This window comes from Pyxicephalus adspersus, chromosome 7, assembly GCF_032062135.1.
Source record: "Pyxicephalus adspersus chromosome 7, UCB_Pads_2.0, whole genome shotgun sequence".
Lineage (NCBI taxonomy): Eukaryota > Metazoa > Chordata > Amphibia > Anura > Pyxicephalidae > Pyxicephalus > Pyxicephalus adspersus.
This window is the reverse complement of record NC_092864.1, coordinates 66637442-66657273: the sequence shown is the minus strand read 5'-3', so window position 1 is coordinate 66657273 and position 19832 is coordinate 66637442. Positions and strand designations below refer to the sequence as shown.

The window sequence follows — 19832 nt, the reverse complement described above, 5'->3', positions numbered from 1 at the left end:
AAAAAAATAAAGAATGAAAAATAAACTGTATTTATATGTATGTAAGGCAAACTAACAAACAAACTAAAGCTCTTTTACCAAGAGTTTAAAAGCTTACCAACTACCAGCATACAGATTGAAAGTACATTTAAAACAGAAGAAAAAGTAGTTGTCAGCAAACAACCTACTAGAAATTATGTTAAAAGCTGGGTTAAATTATAATTATGTGATAAAAAAAATTAAATTTCCTATTTTAGAAAACAAAAACAAGGGTCTTGATAACACTTTAGGGTTTTAAGGGACATTCCTGTGCTTCATTTCTCATGGTGGCATACATAAAAAGAAAAGAACATTTCACAATAAACCTAAACCTCCTAAATATCATCTAAGGTTTAGAGTAACATCTGTCTTGTACTAGCTCTAAGTTACAACTTATTTCGTCTATACACATTATAGATCAGAAAAATAATCATTCTTGGATAAGGACTACTTCTAATACACCGACACATATTGGTCACAGAACCAGAGTCAGAGATTTTGCAGCAAAGTCAAATCTATATAAACGTCATCTTCGAACTTCATCTAAATCGTTTCCAAAAGGGCAGCTGTAAGCTCACAGTTAATAGCTATTAAGGCTGTGACTAAAAGATGCCCTGAAACAGCCAAGCACAAAGAAAAACTTCTTATACAGTTATTTATCCTTTATCAATTTTCATGCTAGGGGTATTGATATTCAACTAAAACTCATATCATGGTGCTGTGTATAAAAACATGCACGGATTAACATACAGTACATGATCCAATTCAATTATTTGCTAAACTATACATTTTAATATACCCATGATTATTGTATTTTAGGCTTAACAAGATGTATTTCAACAAAAATTTCAGTGTACGTAAACCCCATCAATTTCTCCTATTTAGTCCCTTCTGGTAGATGATGCATTTGTGCAATATCTGCATTATATAGACCGTTGTTAAATTTACCCATCCCATTTTAAACCACTCCCAAAAGGTGGGACTTTTCCTCAGCCACAAGCTCCACATCATTTGGGTGACTTTACAAAACTTTACAAGACATTATTAAGATGATATTGTGGTATAATAACAGAAAAAAAAATTGCTGGGTGGAATCTGCCCAAGCAAGTGCTGGACAGGGGCCTATGCTAACTTTAGCTATTGCTCCCACTAAAAAAAAAAATATATTGTAAATGGATACAGTCTTGGTCTCCTATCTTCCTTGAGTCTAATAACTGCAGGATACGGTCAGCAGGTCAGTGCAATGTGCCCTTATGTAAGTGTCATTGCTATGGCTCTGCAGACACATTTCTGAGTGTATTTACTTTACTGAATATACATATTTCCGGGTTGTATCAATACATGCATAAATAGAATGCTATTGTCACTGGGCAGGTTTCTGGTTGAGTCATTATAATACAGATTGCGCATCAATGCACCTTTCTGGTAACGTCCATTAACTACTCATTTTATCTTTGCTCATTTTTTGGGAATTATGATTCAAAGACTGACATTAGTACCAAAAACATTACTAACTATTCTGTATGGTCTCACGTGGAAGATTGACAGCAGTTTTTTCCACTCTGGGTGAAACCAATTGCTTTATTAGGCTATCACTCATCTGAAAGTCTAAAAAGGAGTTGTCATTCTATTTAACATCAATAGGATTTAAATCAATGATTTAAATACATTAGATTTAAAGTAAACATTTTAGTGAAAACATCAATGCCAACATTGTTGACGTCTCATAAATTAAATACCAATTGCTTAGCTGCTATACCAGTCAATTAATATGCAGGTAATGTTTTACCATACTTGGTTTTTATATTTGCTTTAGATTAGACAGATACAAACAAACAATGACACAGGAGGAGGAGAGGACCCTGCCCAGAAGAGCTTACAATCTAACAGTTAATGACAGTACTGTAGCCAGAGGGTTAGTCACTTTCAGAATGTCAGCACATTAATAATGGTTTGATAATTTCTGAATATTCAAGGTCTACCTATCAGAATAGTTTTACTAACTCACAGCTTCTTGTAACAGCTGCTCCTGGCAGTAAATATGTGGGCGGTTTCCTCTCTCCCCCTCTACCACCACACGATATCTGAAAAAACACCAGTAGAAAAACTATTAGAATACCAAAATATTAAAAAACATGTTGCCTAATGTGGTCTGCTGACTTACATATCTGGAGAATGGACAGTTTGTACATGGCCTGCATAAAGCAGCTTGTCATCCAACGGAATCAGAACCCGCAATCCATCTTTCAATTCATCCTTGTCTATGATGCAGGAGCGCGGGGCTGTAAAGGTCAAGATAAGAGACTTATTTAGACAAGAATACATTTTTTTTTTTACTAAGGGATAAGGGACAGCAGAACAAAGCTTCTGAGAATACAGTTGCAAAGCAGTTATGTTAATTTATTCACAGTATAATTAATATATATATATATATATATATATATATATATATATATATATACACATATATATACACACACAAAAGGTGTGGAGAACTTCCATCCTCTAGCCCATTCGACACTATCCACGTCTCTTAAACTTACGTGGACTGCTGATCAGTGCTGCAATGGCATCCGCACTGGTTAGTCTGTAGTCATTTGCCATTATTGACATCTTCTGGTCCATTCAGAAAACATCCTTACCACAGACCGTCAATAGGAAGGGTCAACGTCAAATGAGCAATGACAGACATACGGGAAAAGGTCCAACCAGGAATTTACAGAGGAGAAGATAGACTGGGGTGAAGCATGATTTGACCGTAATAATGTTTTCTTTCTTCTCAATTGTTAGCTACAGGGGTGGGAGTCCTTATTAAAGGATTATCCTTAAAGCTAGGAGTATGCTTAAAAATACCCAAGCTCACATCTTTCAGTGTGGGATATATCATTGGAAGTGAAAGGTTTAAACCTATATGACGCTGATATTATAGAACATTCACTGTACATAAAAGTACACAAATAATGCTCACACATGATGCCAGTTTGAACATTTACAGGTTGGATAAAAGCCAATTGTCTGTTGATTGCAGTCCCAAAAAACACCCCAGACTTATGGAATATTTTGCTAGTCTAATTGGATATACAATGGTCTAAATTCCTCCCCATGACCTACATACTTTCAATCAATATTTATCTACACAAAATTAATTGAAAGAAAAAAAATTAAAACCAGTCATTCACATTTGATCAATAGCCAATATTTCTTTAGATATCGCTTCGGATCTGACCGTTTTCTCAGTTGTGTACTAGGGGCCAACTCTAGTCTGGTATGCATTTACCCATGTTGCCTTGTTCCCTGCAGGAATCCTCTATCCCAAGTGCATTTGTAGTTCCTGCTCCAAAATTAAGCAGGGCAAACACAAAGATGTCTAATCTAGAACTAAACCTAGATTACCCATAATGAACTGAATATGAAGCCAAATAAATCAATAATGCTTTACCCCCAACCAAAAAAGTAAAATCAGATTTTGCCTGACAACTGGATGCAGCTGTGGTTTTGAAGATTGGGGACTTTCTGCCCTTTGACAACCAGGGACTGCAAAGAGATTTTGGGTTTAGTAGACCCCTGAATGTGTGTGCGCATGTTCTGATAAACAGTTGTACAAATATTGTGCCATTAAATAATTGCTGCATCTATGTACCTTCAAAAGTTCAGACATCATCAGTGCATTTTTATGTGTTGAAGAAAAATAAAAAAAAATGATCTGAATTCTGCAATTGATGGTAAGGCATACAACAGTATACAAATAATTTTTTTTTCATAGTTTCTCACCAGGAGTAATTGGTCTTTCGGGGTGCAAAGGCATAGGAAAATTTTCATTTTCTGAAAAACTGCTGTCCTGACTTGGTTCAAAATCCTCCTCTGCTGCCATGCTTTCCATCAGCTTACTCACAGCTCCACATTTCCCATGGTTCTAAAACAAAGGTCAACACCCACATTCATTGTTAAAAGTTACCTAAACCATAGAACAAAAATGAAGTATAGTGAAGTTCACCAGTCTAGAGATGTGGTGGCTGCATTAGTTTTATCAGGCTGTCACCCTCTCTATTTTTCATCTGATGATACTGCCAGTAACATACTTTGTCCTGGGGTAACATCATCCTATTACAGAAAGGTGTCAGGGTAAAGACCACCTACCCCTTCCTTAGCTGTGTAAGGGGGGGGGGGGGTTCTGAAGGTTGGACTGTAAAAGATAATATTGCAAAAGTACCTGCACAGGTGATAATTACCCTTGATTTTTAGCAGGATCAACTCTTTGCTAATAATAATATGTACCAAAACACCTAATAGTATGTTGAACATGTCTAAAAAGAGCAAACAATAGACGTTCACTGTTGGGGTTTAATGTAAAAACTAGTCTGCTGGACATCAGCTTGTTTGGGCGACAATCCTCTTACATTTATAGTTACCTTTGAAATACAGAGATTTGCACATACATTGCATTTATGGAGGGCTGAATTTCTGGAGACTGCAGCTTTAACTCCCAAAGATCTCCCATTGCAAGGTAATCTCTTATGCATAAAAATGTTCAATATTACTATAACTAACCTTAGTATATAAATTAGTGACATGACTTTCTACAGTGGAGCCAATTATACAGGGAAAGACTGCCTCTGTGCACCTACGCACAGACCTACTATCTAGTGTCTTCTGGAAAAAAAATACCAACAGAACTAGGTAATAGAGAAAATTAATTTCCAAGTGATTATAACCTTACAGGCATTTGGAAACAATAAGGAGTCTGGCAATACAAGATTGAAGACAGAAATTACAGATGCATAGAGTAGTTAACCAGTATATGCGTTGCAAGATTGTCCTTTGGCTCAGATTCCCCTGCCATAGGCTTGGACCTCAGGCAAGTAGAAGAATGCAACAATGATTTAGGCCTGATAATGTCCAACCCTTTTTTTTTTTTTTTTTTTATAATAAAGGTAGAAACTCTACTTTCAGGTGTACGTAATTACAGCAAATTCCAAAGATGAGTGATGATGTTGAGTTTTAAAAAAGTTAAATCTAGTTCTACTTAATAGGAAAACACATCGAAGAACCCCTTAAAGTATTTGCTTCACTCTTACCTCCTCCTTTAGGCTTTTAGACTTCCCCTTAAGTCTGTTTTTTCGGCTGCAGCTCACAGTAAGTAAAGTGTCAGGCATAGAGCTACCCAAATCTGAGGAAGATTGACTGCGTGAAAGAGATTCCTTCACTCGTTTCTTCTAGAAAAAGGACAATAAATGTATACATTTAATGCAACATTTAATAAATGCATCATTTAATAAACAAAACAAAAAAAAAAAAAAAACCTCCAATGATAACAAGATTAGTTCACTAAAAATTACCAAATAGAACAAAGAGGTGTAGTCATAGACTATAGTAATGTGTTTCTTTCATATTTAATTTTACTTTATAGTTCTTTCATTCAGTGTACAGTATTTAAAATTTCTTACCAGCTCTTTAAAAAGTTTATTGTGATTGTAGCATTCATAATGTGTTTTGAGCCAAACCGTATCCAAAAAAATTTCAGCGCTTTACATGCTTAGGAGTGTACGCACATTTGTAAACTTTTAATCCAATTACAAAATACAGGTTCAGACAAGGAGGTTATTGCAGAAAGACAGACAAAGTTCCTTTCGGCAATAACCCTCTTAGCTGCTGAAGGGTCAAAAGGTTTCCATCGAGCATGCCAGGAATGAATGAACTCTTGCACAAAAGTTACGTCATCCTGGCACAGCCGATCAAGATGGCAAAAAATCATCTCTAGAAAGAAGAAAAAAAGATGGTGGCACCATAAAATGACCACTTGAAAGACTCTATAATATATATTTTGGGTTGTGTGGCTCCGTTTATGCGATGATCATAAAAAAGAATTACTCTTTCAGGCCCAAAACCTAAACTTAATACACTGGGCCTCACCACAATCTCCCAGTCTTCTAGAGTAACGGCAACATATTCATAACATGCTAAGACAAGATAAAGTAAATCATAAAAGGAAAGAGGGGAGGGGAAAGACAGGCTTTTGTAGACAAAGTATATATTTCATAAAATCATTGTACTTTATTGAGTAATCAATTGGCTAGACTAAACAGATCTCATCTCAAAGATCTCATGCGCTGGACCTTTAGCGAACAGTTTCTCGGTTCTCGAGTGAGATCAAGGGTTAAAAAGATCATATCATGAAGTATCAATAGTCTCAGTACCCGACGCATATAGCCCAACAGGGCTTCCTCAGGGGATTGAGAGACGATTCATTACTGATGATTTGACCATAAAGGACATAAAAGGAATGCTTCCTATTAATCAGAAGCAGGAATCCTGATGACGAAAAGGTAATCAATATATATTTGACATGTTGAGCGCCGGTCGATATTTGAAAAGATATTTCTGGGATTTCAAGAGTTTTTTTAATGAGATCTTGATGGATGTGAATGCTTCTCCTAGTTTCCTAGTTAGAGAGGCTATCTAAATGTAGATATTTTAGGTTAGTATTGTTTTGACTTTCCAATAAGGGATAGAGTTTAAACAATGAATCTCCAATATATTCTTTTATCCTTGACATTGGAACGGTTATATATTCTTCAATTCACTATATTAACAAACCCTTCAATATTTTGGTGTCTTGCCTAATTATTAAACCGCGTTGTTTGAGCAGCCAGGTAAAAGTAAGATTGTGTATTGCTTGTTGTGGTATAGTGGTAAGGGCAGGCCGGGTGGCAGTCGTCCAAATGCGCCGGGTACTGAGACATTACGGATATTTCATGATATGATCTTTTAACCCTTGATCTTACTAGAGAACAGTGAAACTATGTTAGCTAAAGGTCTAGCGCAGGAGATCTTTGTTTAAGCCGCATACACACGTGCAATTCTTGTCGTTGGAAAGGATCGTTCACGATCCTTTCCAACGATAAGAACGGCAAGATGCATGAACGAGTGCTATACATACAGCACCGTTCTGCTCTATGGAGAGGGGAGGGGGGGAGCGACGGAACGGCACCCTGCTGCGCGCTCTCCCCATTCCCTTGCATTAGGATCGCTCATCGTTCATCATCCGTGGATCCGCCAGGACGGATCCACGGACGATGAACGACCTGGGCTGTACACACGCCAGATTCTCGCCCGATATCTGGCCGATGCCGATTATCGGGCGAGAAAAATTTGACGTGTGTACGTAGCTTTAATCTAGCCAATTGATTACTCAAACTACAATGATTTTATAAACCATATACTTTGCCTACACCTGGTGTACCATCTTTCCTATCAGTTAGACAAGATAACGTTATGCCCATTGTGCTATACCAGACAAAATGACACATTGAATGGAACATGGTTAAGCAATTCTAGCTCAGTGTGCTCATATTCTTTGCAATGACCATAAACTGAAAGATGGGCAAAATATTTGATATAGGATACTTCCATACGACAGAGATCTTGCCATTTTAGATGACTCACTTTGTTGTACTCCGCTATAGTGCTCTTTGGTGCCTAACTATGAAGTTAAATATTGGAACAATTTGGATATCCTCACAATGTATGTTCTTATTCTATGCATGTGTCAAGTTTTCTGTAACACAAATGGCATGTGTGATGTGTTATTAGTAAAAACGGATTTAAAAAAGTACAGTGAGGACACTGAACAGTATGAACTAGAAGCTGCACCAATTCAGATTGTGACTGCCTCATTTTTCTGACTGAATGATGTCCTAGTATCATGTAGACTTCCCCCAGCTTGACTGTCCCTGGCCCAATCATTTCATTCACTGGATTTCAGTTCATACAATTAACAATGGAGCCTCATCCTGCATGGTAATCACCATTCTGCATGGAAATGCAGCCTGCTTAATCTCCACTTTTCCAGTATAACATCCACACATCAAGACATTTTAATATTTGCCTGAGGCATAGTGCTGCAATATTTTCAGGAGCACTTGCACTGCATTTTGTTTCATCCAGCAATGATCTGTCAGCATTGTATAAAAAAAAAAAAACACTGTAATGCTGCAAAGTCTAAAACAAGGTATGTAGTGGCTTGGCAGAAAGGCAGCAAAGAAAGGAAAAAAAGTGCTAGTGTGACAGGCTGTGCAGCATGTGTCTTTCCAAAAGTTCAAAGACTGGATAGTAGAGTGAAGTAGCACACACTACACAGGCATTATGGTGCCGATTTCAATAGCACCCCAGTACTTGCAAAGGAATGCCACCATGTTGCAGTGCACTATAATGCACTAGCATTGTGTTGCATCACCCAAAAATACTACAGTTAGTAAGTTGCAGTTGCAGTACAGTACAGTACAGTTGCAGTACTCAGCCATTTTAAATTAAATGGACATTGAAATTGAAATGTACTGCACATGGTGTGGGTGGTAAATATTTGATAATTCACGGGACAGAAGCTGCTGGTCTTCCCTGCCCTTTTCTTTTTAAAAAGTTTTTTATTGAGCTTAAATAGTGAAAACAATATCAATATACAGTCGTGAACATCGATTTACAAGGTATCATAAGGTAACATAGCATAACACTTTAACAGTATTGTTATCCTATCCCTGCCCTTTTTAACGAGACATATTGGTTCAGTTTTCCAGCAAGCTCATAATGTTCTAGTTATTTCTTTTAAATGCTATCCTTCAATACCCAAATTTCTGCCTAAGAATCATACCAATGTATTGAATCAGGGTGGATCAGATGATTGATAGGTCAACAATTATGCTTCAGAGTGTACTACAGAGCCACAAGCCTCATCAAGAAAGGCTAGATTGTATACTCATTCCTGACATCAGTTTAAAGTGGACAGTAATACTATTTTCTCAGTGATGTAGCTAGTGAGTGAACAGGTTGCAGTCTTGTTTTCTCCAGTGAACATATTAGGTTGCCTTCCAGTTGATGCTACGGTCCTCTGACAACTTGACAATCTGCATTCCAAATTATTTCCCAGTACTGGTTTAGATAAATTGGCCCGATATCCTTACCTTTAGTTTTTGTTCTTTCCCCTTCTTGGAGCTGGTTACTTTGCTATAGGGAATAGCTTTGGGTACAGAACAGGTATTCACAGCAGAAAGCATAGATGGACAACTAACAGAACCATGTAGAAATATGCGTTCACTTCGGCGACGGCGCCAAAGGTCGTCATCACTGGCATCGGCCCCGAATTCCTGGATGTGATCTTTTGTGGATTTTAATTTTTTATATTTTCGGGGCTTATTTATTATCTTTTCTTTTTCAGAATGGTTGAGAGCAGATTTATCTTCTGATGAAACTACTGGTATATTAGAATTTGCTACATTTGAGCTTGTAAATTTTAAAGAAGCCAAGGACTTTGCCTCAATTTTCCCCTCACACTCTGAATCTGTATCTTCAAATTCTGTGCCTGTATAGGGGAAAAAAAAATAAAATTCTAGGTTCCTGAACAGAAGTCAATATCGATTATGAGAGACCTAACATTATTAACATCCTGCTGCAAAACAGAGTACATACATACATACACACACATACACACATCCCAATCTCTCTTTAGTAAACTTAATGAACTCACAGTAGATTTCATACCTACCGTAAATCCTATTTTTGTAGGAAAATATACAAACGAAAATAAAGAACTATATGAAACTGAATTCAGAGTAGAACGTAACTCATTAAAAATACTTAAAATCACCTAAATCCAAGAGGATAAACTGTATTATGTAACGCAAATCATAAAAATCCCACACATGTAGAAAGATTATTATAGGTTGACAATCGAAAATCCGGCCATCGATAATCCAGTTCCTTCAGTTTTCCGACATGAATTTCGGATTGCATTTTCTATACAGGGACTGTAGCACATGGTTTTGCCACTTATGTTTTGATGGCGCTGTTCCCCATAAACAGCTGTTAGGTCTTGCTTGCTACACTACATACATGTTGAGACGTCCCTGCTGCCTGGAACTGTGCCAGATGTTGGCGGGTGAAGGGAGAGGAAGGCTGGCCTAAGTGTGGAAGTGAGTATAAGAATAAAGATTTGTTGGTCAATACATAACGAGGCTAGTTGTGTAATATTTATCAGGGGAGTTCATAAAATGTCAGATAAGGAGATGCGCAGTTTAACAAAGCAGATATACGGCATGTGATGTATTGCAAAGCAAGAGTTTACTACATCAAGTACACATTAACATCTTGTATTTGAGTACCAATTCAAAATTTTTGGATTCTCTAAAAAATTCAGTATCACTAAAATAAAACTGTATATAACTCACCAATAAAACTTTGTTTCTCCTCATCATTGTTTTCTTTCTCTTCTAACTGAATATTTGCTAGAGGTGGCAGTGGGCTGGGCTCAACACTGGCAGCAAATCGCGCAAGAAGACCCAGTGCATTATCTTCAATGTTCGGACTAGACAGATTCCCTTCATCATAATCCGCAAATTCCTCCTCTTCCTCTGAGCTGAAATCTGAGAAAAGAAAGGTCTTCAATTACAAACTGGAATCTTTCAAACAATGTACCCCAATAGTGTCTTTGGGCTCACTAATATAATGAACATAGTGGCCAACACATGTAGCACAGAAAGTGTTTTCAATAGCACACAATTCCTAATACAAGTATGAATGCCATTTCTTGCTAGGCTTAAATGTTACAAACCAAAACTGATTTTTCAGCCTTGTATCATTAAGTCAAGTTTATCAATTATAATGCCATTTTAACCAATTGCGAAGACTATTATTACAAAGACAAAATATTTGTGAGTCATGCCTGCCAACCCCCATAGGTTATCCAATGATATAGATTATATAATTAACTGCGAGATCAGTAGGTGCCACGTTCATAATTGCTTTTGTGGGGGGGGGGGGACCCAAAGGAAAATAAAAAAATGCCTCTGGGTTCCCAAAGTATGCTTAAACCCACCTGGGGGTCACCTAAAAACCCAAAACTGAAATATTTGTTTTAGGTGCAGTTGGCTAACAATTACTGGTAAACGTTATTTATTCTTAGCCATATCATCATAATGGAATGTAAAACATTACTAAAGTGATCAACAGAATGTAACCTTAGAAAAATACCATTCTGTACAGTAAATTGTCCATGGTTTACAAACAATGGCTCATTTCACTGAATGTGAAGTGTTTTGGGGTACCAATCTTTACAATTCCACTGAAATAAATCTAGCACTTTAAAGGTTTTTGGTCTCAAGAAACAAGAAGTTCTAAATACACATAGTTGTCACAGAGATAAACAAAATAGGGTTGGTTTAAGAAAACAGACAGTTCGAATAAGATTAATATGTAAATGCCTTGCAAGGGATTTTTTTTACTTGGCTTGGAGAATGTGGGGAAAGTATTTTAAAAAGAATACTCAATCCATGTCAGTGGAGTGTCACTTCATTCACACTGTATAGTGAAATATCCCTTGCAAGCAAACCGACTGTAATGTTTTCCTACATCAACCCCAATATAGTTATTTTGTTGTCACATTTACCTCATTTTGATTTAAGAAAAAATAATGGAACTGAAACAAAGGGACAATTTTAGGTCTTAGAAAAGTTAACAAACCCGGAATGTTTAATATGCATTTGCTGTTCAGTAGTCCTTGTAAGTTAATACTGTTGATATTGTATATACTGAAAAATTAATGTCTATAATATCTGGAAAAGCATTAAATACTTTTATGTCCAGGCCAAGCGTAGCAGCGTGGCCTGGACAAAACAAAACAGGGCAATATTCCAGATTACAAAGTGATAGGCTATTAATTTTTTAGGCAGTAGGAAATCTTTAGTGTTTGTATCACATAACCTCTGAAGGTTTCTCAATAGTCTGTGTTAACAGCCTATTGTCTGCATATCAAGTGGTCAAGAAGCAAGCTACACAAGAGCTGTATGTCTCACTTAAGCAACTTATTCAAGATTAGGGGGAACGGCTCGAACTTCCAGGGAGCAGCTTCTGCTCTGCTGCATTTTTTTTTTTTGTGTTCTCTGGACATTAGAATAGGAGTTACACTGAGAGATTGACATGACTATGGAATATAACTCTCTATTAGTATATTAACTATAGATTCTATTAACTACAAATGTTCAGAGTATCTTTTTAAAAAAAAATGACCCTTAATATCCTAAATTACATACCTAAAATAGTGTAAGAAATTGCAAAGACTAAAACATGAATGCACAATATACTGCAGAATATTTCTGAACATGGAAAAATATTTTACATTCCATTAAGTTGCAAGCCTTTCAAAAGACATGTTTTGCGGTTAGGTAATTTTAATGGAATTTCCACTTTCAACATTCAAGTCTTTTTAGAAAAGCCTCATAAAAACTGGGAGGATAGTCAATAAGTGTGTGTGAACATTGAAAGTTTGTCTGTGGAATGTGGAAAGTCCAACCTTTTTTTTTATTGGAAGCCCAATTTAGTATTAACTCACAACATTTTTTTTAGAGAGAAGTATACTTAAATGTCCACATGTGAGGTAGTAATTAATTATATTTTTTTTCAGGCTTATTAATGGTATCCAAACTGATGAGAGCTTGCAGAGGGGAAAAAAGACAGACAAAGTTAGATCATGCTTTCTCAAGAATAATAGCACAGTAAACAGCATTTTTACAAGCAGTGAAATGCTATATATGTTAAATGGTGAAATTATTAAAATGTTATTAAGTTACCAAAGATTGACACACAGGATGAATTGTGAAGCATTCTAGCAAAAGGGAGAGAAAATAGGCAGACAATGAGCATGATACAGACCCATTGACGTTTGTAAGTACAAATTCTGTCACAATGTCAGGCATAGCTTGCAAAGCAGGCTAGATGAAGGCAGACCATAGACAGCTAAAGGGCCTCAGTCTTGTGTTTGTACCCTTCATCATTAAAAAAAAAGTTAAAAAAAAAGTACCTAAAAATTGGAAACCCGTAAAACTTAATTAGCTAACATGTAGTAAGGGAGTGCTTTGCTACCATTTAACTGCCAGCCATGTTTGCAATGTGCATTTGAGTGCAATACCTTTTAATATTTACACAAACTATTTATTTTAACACATTACTGTCCCATATCTATTTTCTCTTAAGGCAGCAGCACCAAAGCTCAGCTTTTAAACATGCTGCTTTTTGGCATTAAACACCTAAAAAAGGCATTTACTAGAAAAAAAAAAAAACATTTTACCGATTTAGTGCAAACTTTTTCCTTTTTTAAATTGGCTATCAAGTAAATTCTCGATTTTTTAAATGTTTCAACTTTAAAAGAAAATTAGACTTGTCAAATTCCCTAACAAAGCATATTTTGTTAGGTCAGTTGCAGGGATTTTACTGTAGTTGATAACAGTGCTACGTGTAAATCATGAGTCATCCATTAACCCCTAAATCCAGGACTAGGATAAATTTCACCTAAAATATAATATAATACTGGAGGTGTAAACCTAACTATATATTTTGTTAATGTTTTCTAAACTTTGATGTTTATTCTTTTGGAAATATAAAAACCGAATACTGCTTACTGCTGTGTTTTAAATTGTTTGGTAGCACAAGCCGATTAATCTAAAATACAAGGGCTCCATCACTGTTAAAGAAACATGAGATCAGATGTCAAACTAGAAATTTATAAGAAGATTGATGTGCAGAAGTTACCTACTTTACAGACATCAGGGTTCTGATGGCTTGCAATCTGACCCACGCTGTACGGTGTCTGCCCTATTCCAGCCAATCACTTTGCTTCCTTAGAGCAGCGTAAGAGCAAATGCAAGAAACCGATACAGACATTCAAAGCATCATGGGTAAGGGTCGGGGGTGAAGGAATGCTCAAGCAGCTGCAAGGAAAAAGCAAGCATTCTAGAAAAGTTTGGTTAATTACTGCACATTTTTAGTATTACAGCAAGTCTTTGCAAAGCCCTTTACTCAACATCCCTCAGAACAGTAAAGTATACATTTTCTTTCAAATTGTTATTTTAACTTTTTAAATATGCTATATTTATAACTTTCTTACAATTTATTTTATTATATTAGAATTTGCTAAGTTTTCTCTAAAAATATTAGTCTAAGGCTCAAAGAACAGTTACAAAGAGCCTCAGTAACACTTACAAAAATTAAATGTGTGTACGTGCGTATTATATATACACACACATACATATATATTGGGTGGAGGGGAGAAGGAAAAGTGAGCAAAAGTGGAGAAAAAGAACCAAAAAAAAAAAAAAAAAAAAAAAAGCTGTTAGAGAATCATTTAACACTATTAGCTTTAGGATGACAAAATGACCTTAAATTGTTTTCCCCAGACATTTTATTCTGAAAATCACAAAGCAGAAAAGTTTACCATATTTGATATTCTAATACCATCCTGCTTGCCCGCTCCTATTAAAGTATTTCATTTAACATTTAAAAAATTTGTCAACTCTCTTCTCCCTCAAAAAATCTTGAATCTGTACAATTTCAAAATGGTTCTTACTCACTGGATTATTCTTTTCTTGTTTCCAACTATACTTTTTATTATGAGAAAGTTCTCTAGGTAATTTGATAGATTCAGGTTTAAATTCATTTAGGGTTGGGGAAGAAAGTGCCTCCATCAACATTTGGTTACTAGCAGCCAACAGACTTTCAAAGGATGGTCTTACAGGATAACTTTGCTGACCTGAAAATGAAAAAAATATTTTAGTGTCCAAGTTTTAAGCATTTTCCAGGAATACATTTATTTGAAATATTCACTTGCCTAGTTAAGGGTTTGCACCCCTTACCTGAAAAGGAAATAAGATATAGATTTCTGGTAACCATATATTTTCATTTATTTCACACAATTGTGAGAATTGCACTCACTTCTGGGCCCCTTTATTTCTGTAGTGCATTAATGCACATTATGCTTAACGCAACACACGTCATAATATATAGCAATGTGTTACCATGTACAATAATAATAATAATGGTTTTCTGGAGTGCAGTTGTGTTTAAAGGTGTATATGTGGCCACAACATTTGTGTGTGAATCTAGCTTTAAAAACTGACTGAAACCCCATCTTTGCTGTCACACATACAGTGGTGTCATTCATTTTCAAAGTTAAGCAATGGCTTGCTTTTTAAGAGCTCCTATTGCTTTCTAAAAACGTATAAAAATTATTTTATTATTAGTTTGTGCTCTGAGGTTGAACATCAGCAAAGCGCTAAATCACAGATGACATGCATATGCAAAAACCTCTCAAAGGATTGAGATTTTTGTTCATCTAGTCTCATTTAGGGATTTAAACTGCTTTTCCCAATAGCACATCTTTCCAGTAACGGAAGGAACCTAGTTTTTCTCTACTGTACAGTATACGTCAAGAGGATAAGTCAAAATTCGTATACCTAAACTGCTGGCATGTAAAAATAATAAATTATATATATATATATATAAAAATTAGAGTTGCAATAATTTGTGTCTTCTATATCTAACCACAGTTCAGCTTTAGGCAAAACAATATTAAGGAAAAAACTAGGTCATATCAGAAAAACAAAAACTTACATTCCACTTGTTTTCTTTTCTCCAGCTCAAGTTCAGCCATTTCACTCAGTAATGTAATGCCTTGATTACAGTCTGTAGTCATGTCAGAAGTCAGCATTACAGTGCTCACAGGAGGCAAGGAGCTGGCCTCAGGCATTTCTGTTGCTGCAACTAGAACATTCATACCAGCCAAGGGATCCTCAGTTTTGTTTTTTATAGAGTTAAGGTCGGTAAGTTCACCAGGCACATTTTCACCTCTGCAACTGAACATTTTTTCTAAGTCTCCACCTGCATGTTCTTTTATAATTTCCCCTCTTAGATCCATTAAATCACTTGAGTGAGGTGGCAAAACACACTGTGGCATGATAATTATATTCCTTTTACAATTTTCATCTTGGTTTATTGGATCAGTAAAGTCAGTTTGAGTTGAACAGGTCTCTTTTCCAGTGTTAAGCTTACTCTCAGAAATGCAAGAGGTTATATTTTCCACTACAGACTTTTGGTCATTTTCTTCTATATTCATAGCCTGAATTTCATGTACAAGATCTTTCTGAAATTCTATAGGCTCTGAACAAGATCTGGTTTCGTCCTGCAGGCTTTCTCTGCATGCAACAGTGGATACATCTTCTACTTTAATTGTGTTTTCTATTTCTTCACTGGTTTCTAAATCTTTTGTAAGAAGAGACCTAGAATCCAACTGGAGTTCAGTCCTCCCCGTGATTAATTCAGGGTGTTTTACAACTGATACAAAACTCTCTTCATCTGAAGACTCATGTGACTGGTTTATATAAGACCGATGATGCCGTACTGATGGCGAGAGAGTCTGAAGTGGAAATACTTTGGTAGTATCTGAAACGTAAAAAAAAAAAAAAAAGTATTTTATAAAAGAAACATGCTGCAAAAGTTTTGGAAACAAACATTTTCAAGCAATTCTTAGAGCTCAATGGTTAAAAAAAAAATCTTGTAAGTTTAGAAACAATTTAATATCCTACTTTGATACATACAGCCTAATTCTAATTCAGACCACATTTCTCCATCAGGGCTTAAAAGAAATCATAAAATGATTCCCGTTCACGGTCACTAGAAAAGTAAACTAGGGAGGTAGTGTTTCCCCAGATATCCTGGGTCGGAAGCCAGAACAATGTAGTAGCAAAAAAGAAGATAATGTTTTCTTTGAAGCATTTGTTTCCAGGGTCTCTTCCCATGGTCTCTCCCACCCATATTAATTTAATACCAAATTCAGACACCCAAAGCTGACGTACCTCTATAAGGGTCTGTTTTACATGGTGGTCTGAAGTAGTTATCACATATTAACCAAGATATACTATTCTACTGGAATTAAGATACTTTTTTGATGATTATAATGTATAATTTTAAATGTTGAAAAAAAGTTGCTTGATTGTGTATATTTACTATTGTTGTTATATTGTTATTTACTATTGGCTTAAAAGAAAGTAAAAACGAACCTTCATTCGGAGATACAGCCTGCTTCACATTCATATCTTTTGGCAACTCTTCAATATTCTCGACTTTAGTTGGTAAAATACTAGCAGAAACTGCAGGATGCAAATCAGGCTTTTTAGACGGGTGGATATTGTGCCCTTGAGGTGTCATTTCTTCATTTTTATTCGACATTGGAAAGGACTTAAGGGCGATGGGTGAGAGATCAAATTCTTTACCACATAAAGTTGAAGATGCTCGAGCCATCACTTTCTTTTGCACTGATCCTGAGCCGTATAGTGGACTTGACCGACTGGTTTCTGATGTATGCTCTGCAGCTCTTACATCACTTACTTTTGCAGACTCCTGGAAAATAGATCATATTTAAATTAATTTTAACAGTTACCACAAGCACATAATCCCTATTAAAATTTAATTTGAAGAGGGGGGTTAAGACAATGTTAGAATAAATACAAAATTTATTACTAAAAGATAGGTTTGCCATCTAAAAGACCACAGAAAATTTATGCATATGTTACAATGCACCACTAAAACATCGAATCGAAAATCTTAGGCACCTGCTTTGACCAAAGAACAAGGCAGGAAGAATGACTAAGATTTTAAATGTTTGTTTTATCACAATGATACAGAAATGCCTCCACAGCAAGAGAAGAAAAAAATATTAAAAAAGCTGCTAGAGAATATTGGAAAGGTAATATAGTACAGTTCTTACAAACCAAAGATGGAGAACGCAAACAGGAGTGTTTATCGAAACAGAATATACCATATGAAACTTCATACTTACCATACAGTGTTCACTTCTATGGTACTGTTGAGATTCAAGATGATTTCTCCTATGCAGTTCCTTCATTTCCATTTGGGCACTTCTTCGCATTTCTAGAATATCTAGTTGCGCATTTCTCTGCAAATCTAAATGATCTACTTGTTCACTTCTCTGTGACTCCAGAGCCTCCAGTTGAGCACTTCTGTGTAGATCTATAGAGTGAACTGCTTGCTGTTGCAGCAGCATGTATAGTTCATGTTGTCGCATGAGCTGCTGTTGAGAAAATAGCTGTAGATGATGTGCATGCTGCAGTGAGCTATGTGCGGAAGAATACATAGAAGGCCAGAGGGATGATGTTCGATCCAATATTTCTGCTGAAAGGGGGGGGGGGAATAGTAATAAATGTAAAATGTATAACATTAAATCAGCAGGCTGCATCCCTGTAGTAAAAGTTCATATAGCAACGAATAACCCTTTACAGTTTTACTGAATGCCAATATCTATTGGATGCCTTTGGAAGTCAATAAATATCAGCCAAAACAGGCCCCTAGTTTTAGATGGCCGTAGTAAGGCAGAAAGAATGAAATGTTGTTCTACCTAAATCTCATCCTATTTGGACAGCCTGTCAAGCTAAAGTTTGCTATGTACTATAGGATCTTCCCCATAACACACCTGGAATACGTTCTGATGAATAAACCTTATCCCAACCTCTTCTCCTCCTGTGTCACTGTCTATATCTGTCTGTCATTTGTTACCCCTATTAAATTTACAACGTTGCGTAATATGTTGGCGCTATATAAATCCTGTTTAATAACAGATTTGCTTCATCAGTGTTACACTTTATTAGTGAGATCCACTCCACTGGTCAAAGTAGCCACCTTTTAGCTTTGCACACTCCTGGAATTCGCTCAGAATTATGAAGTAGTCTCCGAGAATGACTTTCAAACAGTTTTTGAAGTTCCCAGAGGTGCTGAGCACCTGACTGGCTGCTTGAGTTGACTGCTTTGCATTCACTGTGCTCAAGCACCTCTATCTCTGTTGGGCTTACGTTGGATGATTGTGGCAGCCATGCCACCTGATGCAGCATTGCATCACTCCACTTTGTCAAATGGGTTTTATATAGTCTGAACGTGCGATCTGAGTCATTGTTCTGTTGAAAAACAAAACAAATGATGGTTCCACTGAGAACACCCAGATGGGATAGCATGTTGCAGCAGAATGCTGTGGTAGCCATGCAAGTAAAGTGCACCTGGATTTTCTAAAAATCTCCAATCATCAGAACACCTCCACCTCTATGCTTCACTGCAAATATGTAGAAATGATCTTCCATTTTGCATCTCACAAAGACATAACATTTGCACACAAGACTAAAGAACAGATTCCTCCTAGTCCAATTGGCAATGCCTTGTGTTTCTTGGCCCAGTAAATAATATTTTGCTGCTGCTTTGCCACAGACAATGAAGGCCTAATTCACACAGTTCCCTCTGAACAGTTGCGGACATGTGTCTGCTACTTGAACTCTGTGGAACAATAACCTGGGTTTTAATCTGTGGTTTCTGAGGCTGGCAACGGTAGTCAAATAGGCTATACAAGGTATAGAACTGTGTACCAAACCCCACCTATGCACAACACAACTGATGTCTCAAAAACAAAGAAATTAACCGTTTAACCATTCTAAGAGACTATCTCATAAATCGGATTGGGAGAAAGTTTGCATAGCTGTCAGGACTATTTTGAAAGATCTAAATTTTAAAACATTCTGGTTAAAACTCAATTCTATATATGTTCTTTTAAAGTTTGGATGTATTAACCTACAACATAGGAAATACAAAAAGGTATATTACACACAAATCTGCATTTCTCTACACAAGTTTTTCTATACCTCACAAAAAGTAGTTCTGTCTAGTGATATGCTTACAAGCAAGGACCACAGTAACAATTTTTTTTAAGTTTTAAGTTTCTGGGACTTCTTAAGCTTGCAATAACTCATGGCCATTAAATTTGACAAATAAACTGCATTTTGCAAGAACTCTCAACCCCAACCTCCCATATCCTTGTTACACTTTTACTCCTGTTACCAGAAAGACGCAATGTTGTCACGGTGATACGTTTCCATAGTAAGTAAATCTGTTTCTAAATTGGTAACATAATCCACAAGAGGAGTTAAAGAGGAAACATGACA

The 19832-nt window shown here is 36.3% G+C and overlaps 1 protein-coding gene across 1 annotated transcript in view; it reads right to left on the bottom strand.

Annotated features, from left to right (window-relative positions):
• TNRC18 (trinucleotide repeat containing 18) overlaps positions 1-19832 on the bottom strand; it is a 54288-nt gene that overhangs the window by 8807 nt on the left and 25649 nt on the right. The window contains exons 8-18 of the mRNA XM_072419156.1: positions 17672-18024; positions 16893-17232; positions 15448-16275; positions 14333-14587; positions 11638-11669; positions 10236-10446; positions 8973-9370; positions 5094-5231; positions 3790-3931; positions 2183-2300; positions 2027-2102 (exon numbers count right to left, since the gene is read on the bottom strand). Coding sequence (XP_072275257.1) covers positions 2027-2102; positions 2183-2300; positions 3790-3931; positions 5094-5231; positions 8973-9370; positions 10236-10446; positions 11638-11669; positions 14333-14587; positions 15448-16275; positions 16893-17232; positions 17672-18024 — 2891 coding nt within the window. The remainder of the gene's footprint in view (positions 1-2026; positions 2103-2182; positions 2301-3789; positions 3932-5093; positions 5232-8972; positions 9371-10235; positions 10447-11637; positions 11670-14332; positions 14588-15447; positions 16276-16892; positions 17233-17671; positions 18025-19832) is intronic.